The sequence below is a fragment of the Pseudonaja textilis genome, chromosome 4 (genome assembly GCF_049901715.1).
Source record: "Pseudonaja textilis isolate UNSWEBS1 chromosome 4, rPseTex1.2, whole genome shotgun sequence".
NCBI classification, from domain to species: Eukaryota; Metazoa; Chordata; class Lepidosauria; order Squamata; family Elapidae; genus Pseudonaja; species Pseudonaja textilis.
Genome location: NC_141993.1, coordinates 38,377,615 through 38,396,926, shown reverse-complemented (window position 1 = coordinate 38,396,926; position 19,312 = coordinate 38,377,615). Strand labels below are relative to the sequence as shown.

The window sequence follows — 19,312 nt, the reverse complement described above, 5'->3', positions numbered from 1 at the left end:
TCCCGACCCAAAGCAAGCAGCCTACATTCCTTGGGATCCATTTGCTAGGACTCTCCTTTGACAGATCTTTGTGTAGCCACAGTCCTAGATAACTTCTGAGCACCACTTACCAGGCTTGTGGCATTCTTGACTAGGGTCACCAAGGATAGCTTTCAATAGGTTCCTTTCTTGGGGCATAAAACATTGGTCAGTTGCTGTGATAAACCTGAACTAAAGTAGATTGTCATATTGGATTCTGGAGTGAACCTGCACACTCTGAATGCAACCCATGCTCGGCATCAATTCTTGGTGAAGAAGAAAATTTAATGTTGGAAGACTGGGCTGAGTACTAGAATATAGAAGACCAGGCACAGCACGACATCCATCGTGGAGAAGTTGAAAGTGGGGAAGTAGAACCAGGCAAAAGTGTATTGATCTTGGATAGATTATCTTGGAAGTACTCAGGAGTAGGTTGAATAGGAACCACTGCTGAGAGGACAAAAAGCCATTGAAAGCAAATCCTGGTCTTGGGGTTAAGTTGTGTCAGATATCAGATTTTGGATATACAAAATTCTAACACAGAAATTATAATTCCAAGCTACAGTTTGTCCAGGGAAAACAGAATTCCTGTCCTACTCAGGTATATACATTCTGAGGTTATAGTTAGCACCACAAATCTCTTTTCTGAAAGATACAGTTTGCCTTGCCCTTATTTCAGAAGTTGTGGGAAATTATAATCTACCATTTTTTCATGCCTTAAGCCAGTTGCATAGTGTAGTCCAGTAGGCGGATATTTTACATCCACGCTTTTCTGGTTACAAAACCTTCTCTTGTGAGTTGCTATGTTATAAGTCCAACGTGACTCATTACTTGTTCTTAGGAGTTCACTGTCACTCTATAATGTGGTTTTTTAAAATCTTTTTTTAAGTTTGCTGAGAGGAAATTTTTATTTCAAAATTAGATTTCATCCTGATCAACATTTAACTTAGTTATCATGCGGTGGAATTCTTGAGTACCTGTGTAGAGTATCAAGTACAATTTTGGACTCAGCCTGTGGAGACCCAGATGGATCTCCATAATGAACTGCATAGCTCGCAAGGCTGCTGCAGTGTTAAAGTCAGTGGTGGGATTCAATTTATTTTACTACCGGATCTGTGAGCGTGGCTTGGTGGGCATGGCAGGGGAAGGATACTGTAAAATCTCCAGTCAGAGGTAGTATTTGCCGGTTCTCCGAACTACTCAAAAATTCTGCTACTGGTTCTCCAGAACTGGTCAGAACCTGCTGAATACCACCTCTGGTTAAAGTGCAAGGAGGCTGTGATCTCCTTGAAAGGTAGGGATAAAAATGAAATAAATTAAAAGGGATCTCTCCACAGGGCCCTCTCCACTAATTTCATCAATGAAAGGCTTCATTTTTTAGACCGGTAAAGAGCATGCTGGAAAAAAAGAAACTGAATCAAAGGAGTTTCCTAGGCTTTTTTGAATCTTACTACCATCCAGTTCAGAAACATAAATTTCCTGTGCTACCGTATTCAGAATGGTGTTGTGTTCCAGTAAAACACAGTTCAGCAGCACCCTCTGAAATGACCATGGCTTGAAACTGTGGATGCCTTGATGCCAACCCTGACACATGCAGGAAAATCTTAGAGGTTTGTTCCATTTGCTGTGTGTCATCCACCCATGCCCGCTTTTAAGTACTGAAGACATTCACAGTTGGATCCAAGCACAACCAGATCCAAGCTCTAGAAACAAGGGTCACTGTTGAAGAATTCCTGTGATGTTTCCTAACGTCAGTAAACGATGTTTGTAAACTAAATGCTTCAGTAATATGCTGTGCCGGGGATACTGTAATTAGTGTTCCCTTTTCATTTAGATCTGTCCAGCCTTGGGAACATTTTAGCTGGAGAATTTTCCAGAATCACTTGCCAAATCTTGGCTGGAGCGTGAATGCATCTACCTGCTTCTGTTCCTTCAAACTGAAGAATGCTTATAAAAACAATCTGGTTAAGCAATTGAAGGTTACCAACTGCAGTTAACCTTCTATTACATGTGTTGCTGGGTCCTAATTACAGAAATTCATTATTTTAATTATTTCTAAATTGCAAGGTTATACAAATATTTCATGCTTATGAAATTGTTAACTTTTCTATTGCTGCCCTCTAATGGACAAAGGGTGAATATCCTCTGGAAAAAAATCTTTAAATCTGTTTTCCTCATCATTTTTATAATCAATGAAGTTAACAGTCTCTAACCACATATGTTTACTGACAATAGAGTCCAGTTGACTTCAATCATCTTCCTTAGTTTATTTTTGTTACTGAATGAAGCTTGACATTACTAGCCCATAATCATTGACCTACCTTAGCTTTTAATATTCGTCAGTGAAATTCCCTTAGCATTCCCCTCCCAATCAAGTAATAAGAAAGAAGACTGAAATAAGAAACCACTAAAATAGTGTGTGTGTGTGTACATTATATTATTCTGCCAAATATATGTATATGATATATGATATACATGATGGCAGATGAGATTCTGCCGAAACATTGCTACAACTTTAAAAGCACAACTACAATGACGTGGGAAAATACCCGAACAAAGCTGAATGCCATATATATATATATATAGAGAGAGAGAGAGAGAGAGAGAGCAGAATAATATAATGTAATGCAGCTACAGGATTAATGATGATATTTGTTGAATGCTAGAATAATTTTATATGTAACTGTAGCTGCCAAATGAGTGAGGTAATAATGAGGTTTTCAAATTCTACTACAGTTAGTCCGTACAATGTACAATCAATGTACAACCACAATTGAGCCCAGCATTTCTGTTGTTAAGTGAGACATTTGTTAAGTGAGTTGTGCCCCATTTTACTATTTTTCTTGCCACAGTGAATCACCACAGTTGATAAGTTGGTAACCCGCTTGTAAAGTAAATCTGACCTCCCCATTGACTTTGCTGGTCGCAAAAGGGGGAATCACCTGATCTTGGGACGCAGCAACAGTCATAAATATGAACCAATTGCCAAGCAGCTGAATTTTGGTCAGGTGATTATGGGGAGGATGCAATGTTTGTTAGTGTGAAAAATGGCCATAAGTCCCTTTTTCCAGTTGTAACTTTGAACGGTCACTAAACAAGCTGTTGTAAGTCGAGGACTACCTGTATTCATGAGTATTGGATATGATTTTTATCTTCACATTACCCTTTTAAGTGCTAACCTTTCTTTTGCAAAATGGTTTCTACTTCTACTTAGAAGCTGAAACTGCACTTCAGCCAACTGAACATCATCTCCCTAAGCTCACTGTATTAATACATATTGAAGGTTGAAGCACTTTGTTGATCAATGGAACTTATACCCAGCTAACAATTATGCATGGAGTTTAATCTTCTGATTTTAATAAATTGGATTCTGTCACAGGGCAGTGCCTACTTTGAAAATTATTAGGAAAAACTTTGGACCTCCCACAAGCTGTATCTCTGTCTGGTTCCTTAAAACCACCTAATATTTTTGCCAGCCAAACAGAAAAAAAGCCAGACAAAAAAAAGGTGAATAAATGTCTATGACTCTTAAAAGCAGCAACATTTATTGCTCAAGATTGCACAGAGGCATGTATGGAAGGCATTCTATTCAGAGATTTGAACACTTCAACCAAAACATGCCCAGTCATACTAGATGGTATTGCTCTTTAAAAATCGATGTGTCTGTTATATTAAATTTATATGCTGCACATCACACTATCCAAATCCTTAAGGAGCTCTGGAATTTTGTGCTCTGCAGATCCAAGCCTCAAAGCTCTTGAAGATGCTGTCTCTTTGCTGCCATCTAATGGGCTTCAAGAGATTTGCAGCCTGGATCTGGTAAATCTAAATCTAGTAGTGTCCAGAACTTCATGTGTGGTTATTGGTAAAGATATATGGCAGACAATAATTGGCATTCACCTGCCCAAGCATTCACAAGTAAATCTATCTATCATTCATTAATTTGTTGATTTTTAAGATACTATTTCTCTTCATAGATACCACCTTCCTTGAATTTTCCCCATCAAAGTAACCCTATGAAGTAACAGGCTGATTGATGAATGAACCCTTAGTAATCTAGTGAGCCTTTCCAATTGAGATGGGACTTGTATCTACTCCCAGTCTATTTAAATGTTCACCATCAGTTTATTCAGGCTCTTAATAACTCTGGAGTAAGAGATAAAATGTTGGAAAACTTTAAAAACTCTTAATAATTCATCCGACAGAATTCGATAAAATGTGGTTAAATTCAAAAAATTAATCTTGCTTTTTAAGCTTGAAACTATTATAAGGGAACTCAGTATATGTTTAAATCTGTAGCACATTCTACCAACAGTTTGGAGTAATGCAAAGAAAAGTGTCTACTGGAATTTCTTTTTTTTTTTTTTATAAAAGTTTTTATTGTTTTTTAACATACAAACAGACAGACAAAACATAAAAACATCAGCTCCCCTATATTTATATACAAACAGTGAGTCGGTTGGTTCATCAGTTTTGTGCATTCACTTCATAGTCACAATTACAATTACCTTATATAATAATTCTTATTGTCAATACAAACTTATAAATCATCATATCATTATTAAAAAAAAAGAAAAAAGAAATTTGACTACGCTTTTATTCGATCATGCCTTTGTGAGATAACTATATTTTAAGTAATTTATTCTAAAACAAATCATATAATCGTGCCAATTCTATCCTAAAATAAAAGAAAAAAAAAGGAAAAAGAATACCATTATATAAGTATAATATCCAATACCAAAAATGAAAAAAGAAAAATAAATTCAATATTATTCCTTATTATCTAGCATTTCAAATACTCTATTTTTGTATTTCATCATTCAGCCATTGATAGAAAAGATCCCAAATTATATAAAATTGTTTATCTTCTTGCTCTCTAATTTCAAAAGTCAATCTACTCATCTCAGCACATTCCAATATTTTCTTTATAACTTCTTCTTGTAATGGAATTTTCTCATTTTTCCAATTCTTTGCAAATACAATCCTAGCCGCAGTCAATACATTTACAATCAAATATTTCAACTCTTTACTATAAGCATCTGGTAAGATTCCCAATAAAAAATACTCCGGTTTCAAGTCTATGTGCTTCTTTGTCATTTTTTCCAGCCATGTGTGGATTTTAGTCCAATATTTTCTAGCATCCTCACAGGTCCACCACATATGGTAGTATGAGCCAGGTTTCTGATGACATTTCCAGCATTTTTCGGATTTATTCTTGAACATTCTTGCTATACTTGTCGGGGGAAAATGCCACCTGTAAAACATCTTATACAAATTTTCTTTATAGGCTGTAGATATTGTCATTTTATAATTTTGCAACCATAAATTCTGCCATTTCTCTAAATCAATCCCATATCCAAAATTCCTCCCCCAAGCAATCATAGTTTCCTTAACTTGTTCTTCCTCCAGCTTAATTTCCAATAAGTAACCATATAACTTTTTAATCACCTTTTCATCAGTACCCATCAAAATCTTATCTAAATCAGTTTGTTTATCATAAAATCCCTCTGTTTTGGAATCCTCATGATACTTTGCATGTATTTGCAAATATGAAAACCAATTCATCTGTATACCTTGTTCCTCTAATTTTTGTATCGATTTAAGTTCACCCTTTTCATCTAATAATTCCCCATAGCTAACTGTTTGTTCCTTTTTATAAATTATAGGGTAAGAAAACGCTTCTATCGTCGATAACCAAACTGGAATTTTCAAATAACATTGTTTTTTTGTCTTCTCCCAATTTAACCACAGAGACTCCCATATATAATGTCTTCTAAAATACCCCTGTGTTTTAGTTCCCTTATACCATAAAAATGCATGCCAACCCAACAACAAATCATGACCTTCTAATGTCAACAATCTGGTTTTCCTTAATGTTATCCATTCTTTAACCCACATCAAATTTGCAGCTTGGTAGTACAACTCCCAATTAGGCAGGCCAAACCCTCCTCTAAATCTAGCATCCTGTAAAAGCTTTAACTTTATCCTTGCTTTCTTGCCTTGCCATATATACTTCAAAACAATTTTATTTAAATCCTCAAAATATTCTTTTCCAAGTCTAATTGGTATTGTTTGAAACAAAAATAAGATTCTGGGTAAAATGTTCATCTTAATTGTTGAAATCCTTCCTATTAATGACAATTGTAGGTTTTCCCATTTTTTCAAATCTTGAGCTATCTGTTGTTTAAGTTTAATATAATTGTTCTCCTTTAATGTACTACATCTCGACGTCAAATATATCCCCAAATACTTAACCTTATTTGTAACTTGAATTTTTAACAGTTCTGCCAGTTCTTCCCTTTGTCTCAGCAACATATTCTTTGATAAAATCTTTGTTTTATCTTTGTTTATTTTCAGACCGGCCACCTCCCCATATGCCTCTATCTTTTCCAACAGCTTCAGGGCTGTTTCTATAGGATCTTCCAGGATAAAAACTAGGTCATCTGCAAAAGCTTGTAGTTTAAATTCTTCCTTTTTAATTTTCATTCCTTTTATAGTTTTATCTTCTCTGATATTTCTATTCAACACTTCCAAAGTCAATACGAATAGCAAGGGAGAAAGAGGACAACCTTGTCTTGTGCCTTTTCTTATATTAATAGGATCTGTAAATTCTCCCTCCATCATTACCTTAGCTGTTTGTTCATTGTAAATTGCTTCTATTGCTTGAATAAATCTTCTAGCAAAGCCCATCTGTTCCATTAAAAGTAACATAAATCTCCAATTTACATTATCAAATGCCTTTTGAGCATCTAAAAATATCAAAGCCATTTGCTTTTCAGGATGCGCCTCATAATATTCCAAGGTGTCCAGAATCACTCTCATATTGTCTCTAATTTGTCGCTTTGGCAGAAAACCATTTTGATCTGGGTGGATGAAGTTGTTCAAATACTTTTTAAGTCTTTCCGCTAATATTGAAGCAAAGATTTTATAATCTGCATTTAATAAGGAAATCGGTCTATAATTCTTAATTTGAAGTAAATCCGCCTCCTCTTTTGGAATAAGTGTAATATAAGCCTCTGACCATGTTTTAGGTGTTATCTTTTTTAACATGACTTCATTCATAACCTCTAAGAGTGGAATACACAATGATTCTTGAAAGGTTTTATAAAATTCTACAGGAAACCCATCTGGACCTGGTGCCTTTCCATTATTTTGTTTCTTAAGTGCTTGGCTTAACTCCATCATTGTTATATTACTTCCTAGCATTTCTTCAGTCTCTTTAGGAATCTTAGGTAAATTTGCATTCTGCAAATATTGTTTAACTTTCTCCTCATCAATATCTTCTTTCTTATACAAATGTTTATAAAAGTCATAGATAATTTCTTTTTTCTCTTTGCTGCCATGACAAGTTTTACCTTGGTCATCTATTAACTGCAATATTTTCCTCGACTCTTTCTCCTTTCTTAACTTATATGCTAGCCATCTACCTGGCTTATTTGCATCTTCAAAATAGTTCTGTTTAGCGTTCCTAATTTTCTGTGCCAGTTCTTCTTTATCTATTAAATCCATTTTATGTTTAGCTATATCCAGTTTCAATTTAACGTCTTTTTTCTGTGGCATTTTCTGCAGTTCTTTTTCGAGTCTTTTATATTCATCCTCCAAGGCTTTGAAAACTTGCCTTTTCCTAATATTCTTTTTTCTTGTATAGTCTATTATCAAGCCTCTGGCATAAGCCTTCATTGTATCCCAAACATTCTGTATTGAAGTGTCTTCTTTTCTGTTTTCTTTAAAGAAAAAGGCCAATTCTTTCTCCATCCATTGTGTGAATTCTTTCTCCTTTAAAATAGTATTATTTAACGTCCATCTCGATCTTTTTTTTTGTCCTTTCCATTTAATTGTCAATGGGTTATGATCCGCCCAAGTGCTTGTTTCAATATTTACTTCTTGAACGCTAAACATTAAGTCTATTGAAATCCAAATCATATCAAGTCTGGACCATGATAAATGTCTATTTGAGTAGAAAGTGTATTGCTTAAGTTTAGTATTTCTTTCTCTCCACATGTCTTTTAAAGTTAATTCCTCTGTCATTTTAAAAAAAGATTTAGGAAGAGTTTTTCTATTATACTTTGCTGTTGTTGCAATATAATCAAGTTTATTGTCCACGATTCCATTGAAGTCTCCCATCATAATTATATTAACATAGTCCAATCCAGCCATCTTAATATGTAATTTTTTATAAAATTCTTCCTGTTTATCATTCGGGGCATAGATTGCAGTCAAAAGTATCTTTCTATTATTGTCCATTATTTCCACCATTAACATTCTCCCATCTTCATCTGCATAAATCAGTTTTGCTGGGATAGCCTCTTTAATATATAAGACCACCCCTCTTTTCTTACATTGAGTCAAAGAGGTAAACAATTTCCCTAATTTTGGTTGTAATAACAATTGTTCATGTTGCTTTTTAATATGTACTTCTTGTAGACAAATTATATCAAATTTTAATTTCCTTAATTTATGGAAAATCTTCCTTCTCTTGGCAGCTGAATTCAGTCCGTTTATATTCATTGTAATCAGTTTTTTCTCTTCCATGATTATATTTTGTATTTAGATTTAACCACTCTCGTGGGTCTTAATTCACGCTGGTCTTTAATATCCACTTGTCCCCCTACTACACCTTCTTCTTTTCCAATCTCCATTTGTTCCTCTTGGGATTCAGTTAATGGAACCTCCTTTTCTGCCTCTCCTTCTCTCTCTCCAAAAACTTCTGCATAGAACAGTTCTGCTTTCTCAATTGAATCAATTCTATGTCTCTGTTCCTGCCACGTAAACATCAATCCTTCTGGGACCAGCCATCTGTAAGTCACCTCCTTTTTCAATAACATTTTGGTCAAGAATCGATATTCTCTTCTCATCTCTCTCACTCTTCTAGGTATTTGTTTTAAAACCAAAATTTCTTTACCTTTGTATTTCAATATCTTCTCTCTTGCCACTTGTAATATTTGTGTCTTCATGGATTTTTTAGTAAATCTAATATGAACTTCTCTAGGCAGGTTATTTCTCATCGCATATCTTGTAAAAACTCGATATATCTCATCTATTCCATCCATCATCTTCTCTTGTGTTATCTCCAACGCGTCCGCCAAGATTCCTACCATTATCGCAGCCAAATCTTGTCCTTTTTCTTCTTCTATGTTTTGGAATCTAAGATAGAATTCTGATCTATCCAACTCCCACCTCAACATCCCACTTTTTTCTTGTTCAACCACTGTTAGTCTATTATCGATATTTCCAATCTTCTCCTCTCTTCGTTTGCCCCCTTCTTTGACTTTTTGAAGTCTCTCCTCATATTTTGTCATCATCTGTTGAATACTTTCCACTTTTTCCTCCATCCTCCCTGTTCTTTGTTCAATGGTATCTATTTTTACCTTAAGATCTTGTATTCCTTGCATAATCATCTGGAAAGATACTCTTTCTTGTTCTTTTTCTTTATCTTGCTTTAACATTGTCTGGATTGAACGCTGTCCAGATGGTGGAGAGGCAGAGGTAGACACAGAGGCACCCGAAGGTATAAGTTTCTTACTCATTTTAAATGGTTCCAGCTCTTCAAGTTCTTTCAAATTTTAATCCAAAAGAAAAAAAAAAAAAGTAGCCAATTATAATCCAAAATGAAAAGGCCAATAATAAAAAAGAATCAATAATGGGAAAAAAGAAGAAAAACCTAAAAAAGAAAAAAGAAAAGAGCAGAAAGAAAAAAAATTCTTCAAATTCTTCCTGACCTTAATCCAATTAAAAAGAAAAAATAATAATCCACAAAGGAGAGTAAAAAAAAAAAAAAAAAAAAACCCAATAATAATAATAATAAACAAGGTCAAAGCCAAAAAGAAGGAAAAGAGAAAAGAGAGAAAAAACAAAACAAAAAACAAGAAGAATAAATTTCTTCAAAATCCCCCACCTTAATCCAGGAAAAAAAAAAAGAAATCTCAATTGAAGAAAGAAAAAAGAAATAGTCCATTGATATACATTAAAAAGAAAAGCGAAATCCAAATAAAAAGGAGAAAAAATAAAATAAAAATAAAAAATAAAATTCAGAGGCTTCCCTTTGAAAATAAATCAAACTTAAAAAAAAATAAAAACCTTGATGCTGGTGGAGGGGGTGGCGGAACTAAAGAAAAGAATTTAAAAAAAAGAAAGTAAACATCAATACACTGCACTCTATTTAATTGTCCAAGGCTCTAATTATGACTCCCTTCTCTTTCCCACGAGCTTCAAAGCAAAGCCATAAATATCCAGAAAGACACCTGTAATAATATTCTACAAGCGCTTTCCTCTATCTTATCAGAAGATGTCCTTGAGAAGAGTTCTTGTCTTTTCCCAGTTCAAGTAGAATATTTCCAAGCCTCTAGTTGGCAGTGTTACAAAGTTTCTTAGTTCTCACTTTCCCCCTCCTCTCTGAACAGCATAAAAAAAAAGAAAAGCCGCAAGCAATACACAAGCCTATAAAAGCGAATAAAAAATAAAAATAAACAAAGGGAGCCTCTAGCCTAAAAAAGAAAAATCCAAAGGAAGAATAAAACATATAAATATAAAAAGGAACAGTCCAGTTATCCAGTAAATAGCAATAAAGTCCAGAAGCCAAGAAAAAAAAAACAAATAGAATTCTCTCTTTGACGTCTCCCTTAAAAAAAACGCCGCTTAGTCGATTTTGTCAAAAAAAAAAAAATCACACAGGTTTCTTCTAATAATCAGAGCGAACTTTCAAGACTCAAAAAATTAAATAAAGAAAAAGTTTCTCACCCAACCGACAAACTCTCTCTCAGACCCGTTCTTTCTGGAGCCGCCCCGACTTCAGCAGCATGGGGGCTGCCTCTCCGCCGCCAGCAAGAAGAGCTTCACCCGGGTCTTCCAGGGATTTTGCGATATCCCCGGAGTCCTCAGGGTACGCTCTTCACGATAGCTGTCTCTACGGGACAGCATGGGTCCGTTTGGACCGGCTGATAACGGAGATATCGGCTGCAATCGAGGAGCTCGATTGCAGACCGTATCGTCACGGCGCAAGCTCCTCCCATCTCCCCTCTACTGGAATTTCTTGAAGGTCATTGGCTATATGAAATTAGGCTTATGCAGATAGGATTATGAGAGCTAAATAAAATAAATAAGCCAGATAATTAGAGTTAAGATAGAGAAGTAATAGGAGTTATTTTATTAAACATTGATAAGATAATTAAATATATTCAGTAAGTATAAGTCCAACAGATATGTTAAAGTAAGAATTAATAGTTGCATTTTAGCTCCAGTAAATGAAGATAATAAAATGAAAGAGTCTGGGGGAAAAATTTGAGGAAAAATTACACAAATTTGTGCAATTTTCCTCAAAATTTCTTTGTGCTTTATGATACTTAGCCAATAAAATATTCAGTTCAATTCAATTTCTTGATTAAGGAAGTCTAGAGAAAAGTCATTGTGCTAGAACACATTGTGAATGAAAAAGTGATTGAGCTATTCAGATGCTTGAAAATATAAAGATTTCATGAATTATTTGCCTAAAAGAAATCTGTATATTTCAAAGTTTGATTTTGGCTTAAGTCATTAATGGATGAACATGAATAAAGATGAGTGAAGTATTGGGGGCAGAGATGATGAAATTGAAGAATGCTAGAAGGACTATTTTAGAGGCTGGTATGGAAATGAATAAATGAATAAGGAATAAATAAATGTTCGTGTCCAAGAACAAAATGCTAAAAAAGAAATAATAAAGCAAATATAGATGATGTAATGGCAGAAATATGAGTATGGTTGCCAATAAAGTACAGTGTGATTTATTTAACACGTGTGTAAAGATTGCATCTGTGTCTAACAAGTGGAAGACCACACTATGGTTCCCTTATACAAAATGAAAGGTAACAAGACTAGATGCAAAAAAAAAAAAAAAAACCCACCACAGGATAAGTTTGTTCAGTTTACCTAGAGGGGTGCTTGTTAGAATTCTGATTAAAATAATGCCAGAAGTAGCACAGAATTCTCAAATAAAATTTGATAAGTACAAGTTATCATTATAAAAAAGTTATAATAAGATAAGATGGCGGCAGCAATAGAGGCAGCGTGAGAAGCTCCAGCGGGCACAGGCAACGCCAGGTGTGAAACAGACTGCTTCCCCACTGTCGGCCCTCCTTCCCTCTTCCCTCTTCACCAAATTGCAAATTCGGACTTGCTCTTTAAAAGGACAGTAACTTTGGACTTTCAATAAGTAGGGAAGTATTGTCATAATCGAACTCCTGTGAAGATTGGAAGCAATTTTATTTCCTGTGATATAAGCAGAAGTATATTGAAGCCAGGAATGAATGCTCAATACAAATCTGAGTCTACATAATACTAACAGGAGGCCAGAAATCCCATTTATCAAGGGAAAACAAAAGTTTCCTGTTGCCTCCCAGTGAGGGGCCAGAGATCCCCTCTTCAACATCTTTGCATCTTTACTATCTCAAAAACTCAATCTACAAAACAAGAAAGAAAGTATAAACCCTTGCTCATTGACTGTTTTCAAACAGCCCAGGAAAAGAGACCACCTGCCAGTTTATAAATGATTATAAACTTATTCTCAAATATCAGCAACAGCTAAGCAAAACAAAGCAAAGCATTAACTCTTTACTTACCAACTCTCAATGCTACTCCATACTACTTTCATTATCTCAAAAAAATCAATTTCTTTAAAATAATTAATTTTTATCAAATGATCAATTGATTTATTGGGGTTTTTTGCTTAGTATGATTAAATGTTTAGTGCATATAGTGTAATTACTGAATATCTGTTAGTAAAATCAGTGATTTAGTAAATGTAATTGACCAATGTGTTTAGTAATTACTGTAATAAATTAGGCTGTTTGTTGCTTGGCAAAATTTGATTAGAGTGATTTGAATAACCAATTGATTGATTGATTGATTGATTTTTAGTAATAAGCAACCTTACTTTTGATTTGTTCTCTAACATATCAATTAACATTTATTAATTACCAACATTCATTAAGTAACTGTCTACCTATCACATTAACTAGCTATTATAATTGATTACTGTACTATTGCCATTGACCATGCCAGCCAAAAACTCCAGACCAAAACAAAAGAAAAATATCTCTACCAATGACCTCCCAGACTCCTGCACATGTTTCAAATGTCTTGAAACCATCAATGAAAGCGAAATTTACATCAAATGCCAGCCATGCGATAATCTAGCCCACCCTACCTGCTTAAATGCAAACAAAAACCTAGCTGATATGGTTAAAAATTCAGATACATTCTTTTTTCTATATCCACCATGTTCTCCTAAACTAAACAAACTGAGTACCCTACCTGACACAGTTGAAAGCATAAAATCACTCATTCGCTCAATAGAAGAACGCTAAGCAACACATTTTGAAACAACTATACAAGCAAGCCTAATTTCTCTTGGAAAAAAAAATACAGCACAGATAAGTGAGTACCTATCATCTCAAAATCAACTCCCACAACAACCACAACCACTACCTCAACTACAATCACAACTACAACCAAAAATAACCACCAAACCACAGCCACAAACAATTACTATCCCTTCAAATAATTCCACAAATAATATCTCCTTACTCATCAGAGACACCATGGAACGTGAACAGAAAATCCAAATGCCATCTTATTTGGTCTCAAGACACCAACAAATCAGATGACATCACCAACGTTTGTGATGTCATAAGCAACTCTAATACAACAAACATGTCTCCTGAAGATATCATTGAAATAACCAGAGATGGCCATGTGTACAAATACAATGATGGCTCTGTGGCCTCAAAATTTTGTAGAGTTGCATGCAAAAATGAGTCCAGCAAATGCATATTCATACATACAATAAATGCTATTGCAAGAACCAATCCCAACCACAAAAAACTTCGCTCAAGACCAGACTTATCCATACTGCAAAGAATCCACTCGCATGAACTCCACACAGAACTCAAAAACCATCTAGACAATGGAGAAAAGGACCTGTACATTGACTAATGAGCTGATTGCATCAAAAGAAAGTCACACAACCCACAACTCTGCATCCAACCCCATCCCATCCAATTCAACATCACTCAAAACTAGGGATGCACACCCCAACTACCTCTATTGCAACCACAACTGGCCTTAAATGAAAGCTACTCAATGCAAGAAGCCTTGTAAATAAAATATCTGAATTTATCCTCTTACTAAATACAGCTAAATTTGACATTATATTTTTCTGTGAAACATGGCTCAACACATCTCTCCCTGATTCCATTAGCACAGTAAGAGACTATCATGTTTACTGATCAGATCGTGAAATCCATAGAGGAGGTGGTGTTGCTATCTTCTATAAAAAGTCCCTACATCTAAAAAACATCCAAGTAACCCAGGAGCTTGCTATTCCTGAGACCATCGTCTGTGAACTGTCCTTAAATATCATATTTCGATTCTTACTATGTTACAGAGCCTCTGATTATGACATTGAACATGTAAACAAGCTAAATACACTACTAACATGGGCAGCATCCTGCCCACATGCTTTTATCTTTCTTGGTGACTTCAATCTACCTCATATTAACTGGACTCTTAACGAATGTACAACTGAACCCACTCATGCAACCTTCTACAATGCAGTAACAAATCTGGAACTAGAACAACTAGTAACCAACAACACTAGACTAAACAACTGCCTCGATCTCATCTTCTGCAATAGTTTGAATTCAATTTACGGAATACAAATTAAAAAATCCTTTTCCAACAGTGACCACAACATGATTGACTTTTGTCTCAACATACATCCACACAAAAATCATCACAATGACGGAATCCCCAATTATAACTTCAAAAAAGGCAACTATGACCTTATAAACAACGATCTCTTATCCCTTGATTGGCAATTTCTATTCTCTGGATGCAATACTGTAGAAGACCATTACAACATATTTTTACTTGAAGTCAAAAGAGTCATCAGACTATATGTACCATTAACAACTCCTAAAACCAGAAAAAACAAATTACCCAAAACAATAAAGAAGCTTACCCAAAAAGAAATCACTTTGGCAGAAAAACAAAACTGGTCACGTTGCCAACTTCAAAAGCTGATACAAAAACTTATGCCACCAGATAAAGACTGAATGCACCAAATATCATATTAAACAAAAGGAAAACCTTCTACACACCAATTCCACCTGCACTTTCTACAATTTTATAAACAACAAACTAAAAGCCTCAAGATCCATCCCACCCCTGAAAGGGCCTAATGGTAAAGACTGCAACAACGACACTATTAAAGCCAACCTCTTTAACACATTCTTTGGCTCAGTATTTGTAAACAGCAATGAATCATGCCCAGTATTTCCTCGTCGAACCACAGACAATTACAATAATCTAATACATATCGATTTAACAGAAGACATTGTTGAAAAAGCACTGTGCAATCTAAAATCATCTCTATCTATTGGACCGGATGGAATATGTGCCTACTTCTTAAAAAAGCTATCCACTGCCATAGCCGAACCTCTCAGCATTATCTTTGAAAAATCTTTCAGGACCAACTCCTTGCCAAAACTATGGTCACAAGCTACAGTTATCCCCATCTTCAAAAAGGGAGAACCCAGCCTAGTTGAAAATTACAGACCAATCTCTTTATACTGCGTCACCTATAAAGTCATGGAATCAATTATTAACCAATCCATCATCCTCCACTTAGAAACAAACAACCTACTCTCTAACAAACAATTTGGTTTTAGGAAAAAACTATCATGTAGTCTGCAACTCCTACACTGCAAAAACCTATGGACTACACAACTCGATCAGGGCAAAGCAATAGACGCAATCTACATAGACTTCTGTAAAGCCTTTGATTCAGTGGTACACAACAAACTATTCCTAAAACTAAAATCTTACGGTATCTCTGGACACCTGCATAACTGGATAGAGGCACTCCTGTCAAACAGACAACAAATGGTCAAAATTGGGAGCATCTATCAAATTCTGTACCTATCAACAGTGGTGTCCTCTAAGGTAGTGTTTTAGGGCCAACTCTCTTCATACTCTACATAAATGACCTCTGTGATCATATTAAAAGCAACTGCATTCTCTTCACTGATGATGTAAAGCTATTCAACACCACAGGCAATACTACTACCCTTCAAAAAGATCTTGACTATGTATCAGAATGGTCAATCAAATGGCAACTTCAAATCTCAACAAATAAATGCTCTGTCTTACATAATGGCAGAAAAAAATCAGAAAATAAAATACAAGCTAAATAGTCAAGACCTTGTTGATGATCCAAACTCTGTCAAAGATCTTGAAGTACTCATCTCAAATGACCTAAGTGCTAGAGCCCACTGTAACTACATAGCCAAAAAGGCATTAAGAGTTGTTAACCTAATCTTATGTAGCTTTTTCTCTGGTAATATTACACTACTAACTACAGCATACAAAACATTTGCTAGACCAATACTCGAATACAGCTCATCAGTCTAGAACCCACATTACATATCTGATATTAACACAGTTGAGAAAGTCCAGAAATACTTTACAGGAAGAGTTCTCCATTCCTCTACTCATTGCAGAATACCCTATGCCACCAGACTCAAAATTCTAGACCTAGAAAACTTAGAACTACACCGCCTTCGGTCCGATCTAAAATCATACATTGCAATGTCCTACCTGTCAATGAATGCTTCAGCTTCAACCATAACAACACTAGATCAAACAATAGATACAAACTCAAGGGTTAATCACACCAAACTTGATTGCAGGAAATACGACTTCAGCAACAGAGTGGTCAATGTCTGGAATACTCTACCTGAGTATTTTTTTCCCAAAACCCCAAAAACTTTAACCTTAGACTGACTACTACTGATGTCACCCCTTTCCTAAGAGATCTGTAGGGGGCATGCATAAGCACACCAACGTGCTTACTGTCCCTGTCCTATTGTTTCTTTTATATATTTTTTTATTTTTCTTGCATGTATCCATGTATTCATAACTATGTTTTTACTTATACCTATTGTCTTGTAAACAATTGACAAATAAAAATAAATAAATAAAAGTGCATAGTGTGTATTGCTTTTCTAAAAGTCACTTAGAAATGTAAGAATGTGAGAAAGTAAGTCCAGGAAAGGCTTGCATTGTGGAACTATTTGCAAATATAGAAAGTTGCCAACTGTGATAAAAGCAGTATATTATGGAAATAATACATGAAAATTAGCAGAATGCTTTGTGAATGGTTCAACACTTAGGCAAGGATATTATAGTTTATATAGTTTATGTTACAGCATGAAACGATATTCAAGGCCAGACAAGATAATATTGTCAGCCATTAGTGTCTACTGGGAGTTGCGGGTGGAATGGGGGTCAAACTGAAGAAAGCATCAACACAATATTGTGATACAAGGACACATCTTTTCTACATGTTCATTCTATACCTGCTCCAAAAGGATAGGGTCTGTGACATGACATTGTAACACTGCTTTCAATATTATAATGAAAAGGTTTTTTAAATGTTATTGCATTTTTTAAAAGAGAAGTACCAAGAAAAAATCCTATAAGAAATAAAGTACACTAGAATAAACAGTAATATCAAATTAATTAATTATGAATTGCAATCCCATCACAGATCGCTTAACAATAACTCTAATTAGAGAATACAGCTTAGTATAATTATTGTCTGCATAATATCTAATCAGAAACCACAAGGATCTCATCAACAGGACTCTCCAGGAGTGGCCTCATTACAAGATGACCCACAAAGCGATTTGCTACAGCTTGCCAATTCCAAAAGGAGCACTATTTTCACCTTTCACTTACTTTTTTATGCTGTATATTGTGTTACTTAATAGCACTTAGACTTATATACCACTTTATAAGCACTTTACAGTGCTTTACAGTCCTCTCTAAGCGGTTTACAGAGTCAGCATATGTCTCCCAACAATCTGGGTCCTCATGTTATCGACCTCAGAAGGATGGAAAGCTGAGTCAACCTTAATACTTTTATTTCATGGGCAAAATGCCAATGATAACAATGCCTACATTCCAAACATGAGATACCTCTTATTAATTGCTGAACTATCACATATTTCGCTTTTTTTATTAAATAGTAAAGTATGAATGGCAAATGATTTTTTTATAAGTACTAGTCCCATTAAGATATAGAGGAGAATGTTTGGGTTTCTCTACATGCAGTAGGATTCAATAAATATTTTGTGATCATTGTCTTGCCATCTTTTCAGCTACTGAGCAAAGATGTGAAACAGAGGCTGGGATGTCAGGACGGCGTAGCTGAAGTAAAGAGCCACCCATTTTTCAAGAGCATGAATTTCAAACGTCTCCAAGCTGGAATGCTGGAACCTCCTTTCGTCCCTGATGTAAGTGAGGCTCAAAAGGGAATTACAGGGCTGAATTAGAACTTGAGAATATACATGACCTACTGCTTGAATCTGTATTTTTAATAGTTGAGGTCTATCATCCATGAGAAGCTGTTGAATCTGTACTTAGCAATGGTTGAGATATATCTTCCTTGAGTTGGGGTTGTATCTTGACTTTGGATATCTGGGTCTAATAATTTTGACTCTATCACGGATTGAAATTTCATAACAGTGTTTTGGATGAAGCCCCTATAGGCAGCCTTACACATCCCGTTCTCTTCAGTTGTTTTCTGCCCTCATCTGTGGCATGCTTTCAAAGAGTTATGTCAGTTGTTAAATTACTACTTGTTAGCCATTAACAGTGAGGTCTCCAATGTTCAGATATCTCAGCCTGTACTAATCAAGCTCCATACCCGACTCTGTTTTAAAGCAAAAATTAAATATTGCTTCAATTTAAAACGAAGCTAGCATAGTGCAAAACAAAGCATCAGATTCAGGATTATCTGTATTTTCAAAAAAAGTCCATAGATTTCATAGATATCCCCAAAACTATTTTTATTTTATATGGTCATGGCAGCCCAGTCCTTCTTTTTCTTGGAGTGTATTCAACAGCCCATAAAAACAGGGGAGAGGGGATCCTGTGGTATGATGGAGATAATATCAAAGAACAACCTGAACAGCCTTCTAATAAATGGGTTTTGGATGGATTGGCAGAAACAAATGCTGAAACGCCTTGGTTGTTTTGATCTTAAGCACAGCAGAATCCAGAGGGATGTGGAAGAGATTATTCAGGATCATTAGCCGAGGCTGGGGTGTATCATATCTTCCTCTCACCTTTGCATGTCCTAAGTGCTAGCTTCCCAGTCTCCACTCCTCTTCCTACTTTGTTCCCCTCCTGTCTATCTTCAACTGCTGCTGCCACAAAAGTCCCAGCATGGTTTCACTCATTCACCTGTCATATT

General features: G+C 35.3%; 1 protein-coding gene across 2 annotated transcripts in view; it reads left to right on the top strand.

The window, feature by feature from the left end:
• The window catches only part of GRK5 (G protein-coupled receptor kinase 5), a 170,792-nt gene that overhangs the window by 144,767 nt on the left and 6,713 nt on the right, over nt 1-19,312 (top strand). For both annotated transcript variants that reach the window (XM_026704861.2, XM_087932652.1), the window contains one exon: nt 18,216-18,350. In XM_026704861.2, coding sequence (XP_026560646.1) covers nt 18,216-18,350 — 135 coding nt within the window. The remainder of the gene's footprint in view (nt 1-18,215; nt 18,351-19,312) is intronic.